Source organism: Crassostrea angulata, chromosome 1, assembly GCF_025612915.1.
Source record: "Crassostrea angulata isolate pt1a10 chromosome 1, ASM2561291v2, whole genome shotgun sequence".
In the NCBI taxonomy this organism is placed as follows: domain Eukaryota; kingdom Metazoa; phylum Mollusca; class Bivalvia; order Ostreida; family Ostreidae; genus Magallana; species Magallana angulata.
The window spans coordinates 63,955-67,390 of record NC_069111.1 but is presented as its reverse complement, the minus strand read 5'-3'; the positions used below and the strand labels follow the sequence as shown (position 1 = coordinate 67,390).

The 3,436-nt window shown below is 36.4% G+C and overlaps 1 protein-coding gene across 1 annotated transcript; it reads left to right on the top strand.

Annotated features, from left to right (window-relative positions):
* Positions 1-1,693: 1,693 nt before the first annotated feature.
* LOC128175933 (uncharacterized) lies at positions 1,694-2,701 on the top strand. The gene has a single exon (XM_052841852.1). It carries the CDS (start codon positions 1,694-1,696, stop codon positions 2,699-2,701), a length of 1,008 nt encoding a protein of 335 aa, XP_052697812.1.
* Positions 2,702-3,436: the final 735 nt, after the last annotated feature.

The window sequence follows — 3,436 nt, the reverse complement described above, 5'->3', positions numbered from 1 at the left end:
ATGCCTGATACACCACTGACAAAATTTTCACAGTTCATTAAATTTCAGTCTAATTATCAAACAAATGGTAGATTCCAATGTTTGCAAATTTTTAGATGTTATACTTCATTGTTTGTTAAATGTGTTTTTTGCAATCAAAGTAATTTTTTCATCAATAATTTTCTTATGTTTTACATTTTTTAAAGTCTGCATATTTTGATAATGACCCAACCATTTGTTGAATACTGATTGAAACTCATTAGTTGAGTATAAATTGTTCTAGTTATTTCAATAGTTCATAAGTTGAGTTAGAATTTTAAATTTGTAGCTTTCATATTGTAAGTGATTTTTTTGTGATTTTTGTTACTCAAACGAATCAATAAATAATTGATCAAAACCGCAGATCTTGTACATATTCAGGCGTAATTATAATTTTTGCGTAATAGTTAGATTTTTCTTAGTAGTTTGTAATTAAGTTCTTTATTAATATCTCAAACTCAGTTTAGTAACTAAGGGATCCCGCTAAACTCGGTGTTAATGCCCCAGTCACACATTCACGGATTAAATGCCGGATTAGCTACGGAAGCGATCCGGAATCATTCGTGGCGATATGTATTGACCCGTGGCTTTTCCGTCTGTGATCGTATCCAAACGTAACAATACTTGTATAGCTGCGACAATTTTTGAACATGTTCAAAATTCCACTACGGATGAAACCACCGTAGTACTTCCTTAGAAAAACTTACTAAACCGTTTTAGAACGTAGAAGTCCGTTTTAACTCCGTATAAATCCGTAGTAATTCGTATGTATCAATTTGTATCCATTCCGTAGTGCATCCGTACTAACTCCGTATCATTAGATTTTTACGGTGTCAACCGTGGAAAATATTCCGTAGTAGAACCTAGGAGTTGATCTGTGAATGTGTGACTGGGACATTAACGATGATTTGATTTTCCGGTGTCAACCGAGGAAAATATTCCGTAGTAGAACCTAGGAGTTGATCCGTGAATGTGTGACTGGGGCATAAGGTAAACACGTTATACAGTACTTTAATCCACATTAATATCGATAGATGTCCCATACCACCTTAAGGGGGATGTGCGGCCATTTTGTACAAAACCGTCAGAATTTACTCTCTAAATCAACAAGTTGAAACGAGAGGAAACGTGGTCGTCGTTTTGCTCTGTCCCTCACACATCATATCCACAAGACATCAGGAAACGAAACACCTAAATTATATTATCAATTGCATGATAATTATTACAAACAAAATTAAAAATTAAATTATGCCCCCTCCCCGTGGCGGTTGCCGGTTTTAGATTTGCTTCTGTGTGCCTACATGAACATCATCGTGTGCACAGATTTAGAGAAGGGGTGGGAGTGAGGGGTCCAGACCCCCCCCCCCCCCCCCTCCCCATGAAAATTCATTTATATCAATTGTAAAATTACCAAAAATACACCTTGGACCCCAATGCTCTTACAGACATGTAAGAAAAAATGTCCAATATGGCGTCAGGTGACAGTCCATAGTTGTATCGGGAGAGAAAATCTGGGAGGTTTGTAGATCTGTGTGTGTTATATATGCTACCATTATAAAAATGACATTGTGAGTAACTGCTACTATTGTTCTTAGAAAAACTTTTGTAATTTAAAAGGAGATTGTTCAAAATTTTGCAAAACTTGTGATCCTTTATTGCACGGTGAAAAGTGCTCATGTCGAGACAGTCCAACCCCAGGTCTAGCTCTAAACGAAAACAAACGAGCCCTGTTGAAAATTCCAACTCCCAACGGAGAAGATTTCTGTCATCGTCTCTTCCTGATTTAAGTGAATCAGATACATTTTCTAGTGTCTTAGGTGACTCCGTTAGGGAACCTCAGTTATACTTAGCCGCCATGGCCAGTCCGACTTCTTCAAGTCCTAATACTCCCAACTTGTCAACCCAAGACCAGCCACCCTTTTTCCAAGCCCAGGGCAAGACCTTTAGTCTACCGGACATAATATTTGGGGCATTCAAAAACCAAAACCTAGTGAACCAACTCGTCCCTGTATTGGCTGAAGCTATAATGCCAACATTAAAAAGTGCAGTAGAGAGTGCATTCCAGTCACTAAACGATACAATTAAAAGTCAGTCCGAAACAATTGATAAACAAAATCATGAAATAGACACACTACACGGCAAACTTAAAAATGCTGAAAAATCAAATCAAGATCTTCAACAACAAATATGGGGTCTCGAAGAATCAATGGATGAATTGGAACAATATAGTAGAAGAACCTCATTACGATTTCACAACTGTCCCCAACCAAATTCCAACAACAGCACGGACAGTATTATTAAAGATATTTGCAGAGAAAAACTGGGGATCCAAATAACTGAAAACGATATTTTTCGATCCCATCCCATTGGAAACAGAAACAACCATGGGGGCATCCAAATTATTTGTCGTTTCCAAAATTGGAAAACAAAGAACGCAGTATACAAAGCTAAGAGTAAACTAAAAAATTCCGATATCTTTGTGACCGAGGACCTCACCAGATACCGACAAGGAATCATACACGAACTGTCAGCTGCTAAACGCTTGCGTAAAGTTCACTCTTTCTGGACCAACGACGGGAGAATTTTCACTAAACTGTCCGAAAATGGTCAAAAATATTTGATCAAATCTATCAGTGAACTGCACAAAATCGCGCCGCTACCGAGTGACGAACAACGAGGCTAAAGCGGAAATTCCGTACTCTCTTCTGAACCACAAACCCATGTGAACAATGTATAGTATAAATTAGATACAATGTTCAATCAGTTATGTGTGATATTCTAAATATCGTGTCTTCAAAGTAGATACATGAATTTGCAGATGTATGAAAATAATTTGTATTTATATGTACAACCAATCTAATAGTTGTGGTTAAATTACATAGCTACATTTTTGTTTGTTATATAGTAGTATTATAACTGTGTAAACCTATAAATTTATACTTTCCCATTTTTTCTCCAATGCCAATCAATTTGGTTTTGACCAATATTGTACTTGATGCCATGATGTTTATTCTTGTCTGCTACATTTTTTTGTTTTTGTTCATTTGTTCCTTTCTTGTTTTTCACTTTGCATTCTCTATTTGTTTGCATACAATTTTTCAAGTGTTTGCTTACTGTGTTTTTACCTTCAACTTTTGTCTTGATGTTACGCAACGAAGGTCATGGTCGTTCAGTACATGTATGAATTCACACCTGTCTTTTCAATCGCAGTGCTCTCTCATAGTTTCAATAACGTTAATCAACATGTCTTTCAATGGCGGGTGACACAATAGAACAATACCGAGCCGCGATTGGGCTATTTTACTGTTGTGTACGGTGTGTGAAAAAATGTTTTTATCTTAATCTGTTTCAATTAAGATCACTTTTCAAATGTTTACTTCAATACTTATTGTGGTTTGGAAACTTGTATAAAACATTG

Excerpts from the sequence above, each read along its gene's own strand:
- LOC128175933 (XM_052841852.1), top strand. The coding sequence starts at position 1,694 with ATGTCGAGACAGTCCAACCCCAGGTCTAGCTCTAAACGAAAACAAACG.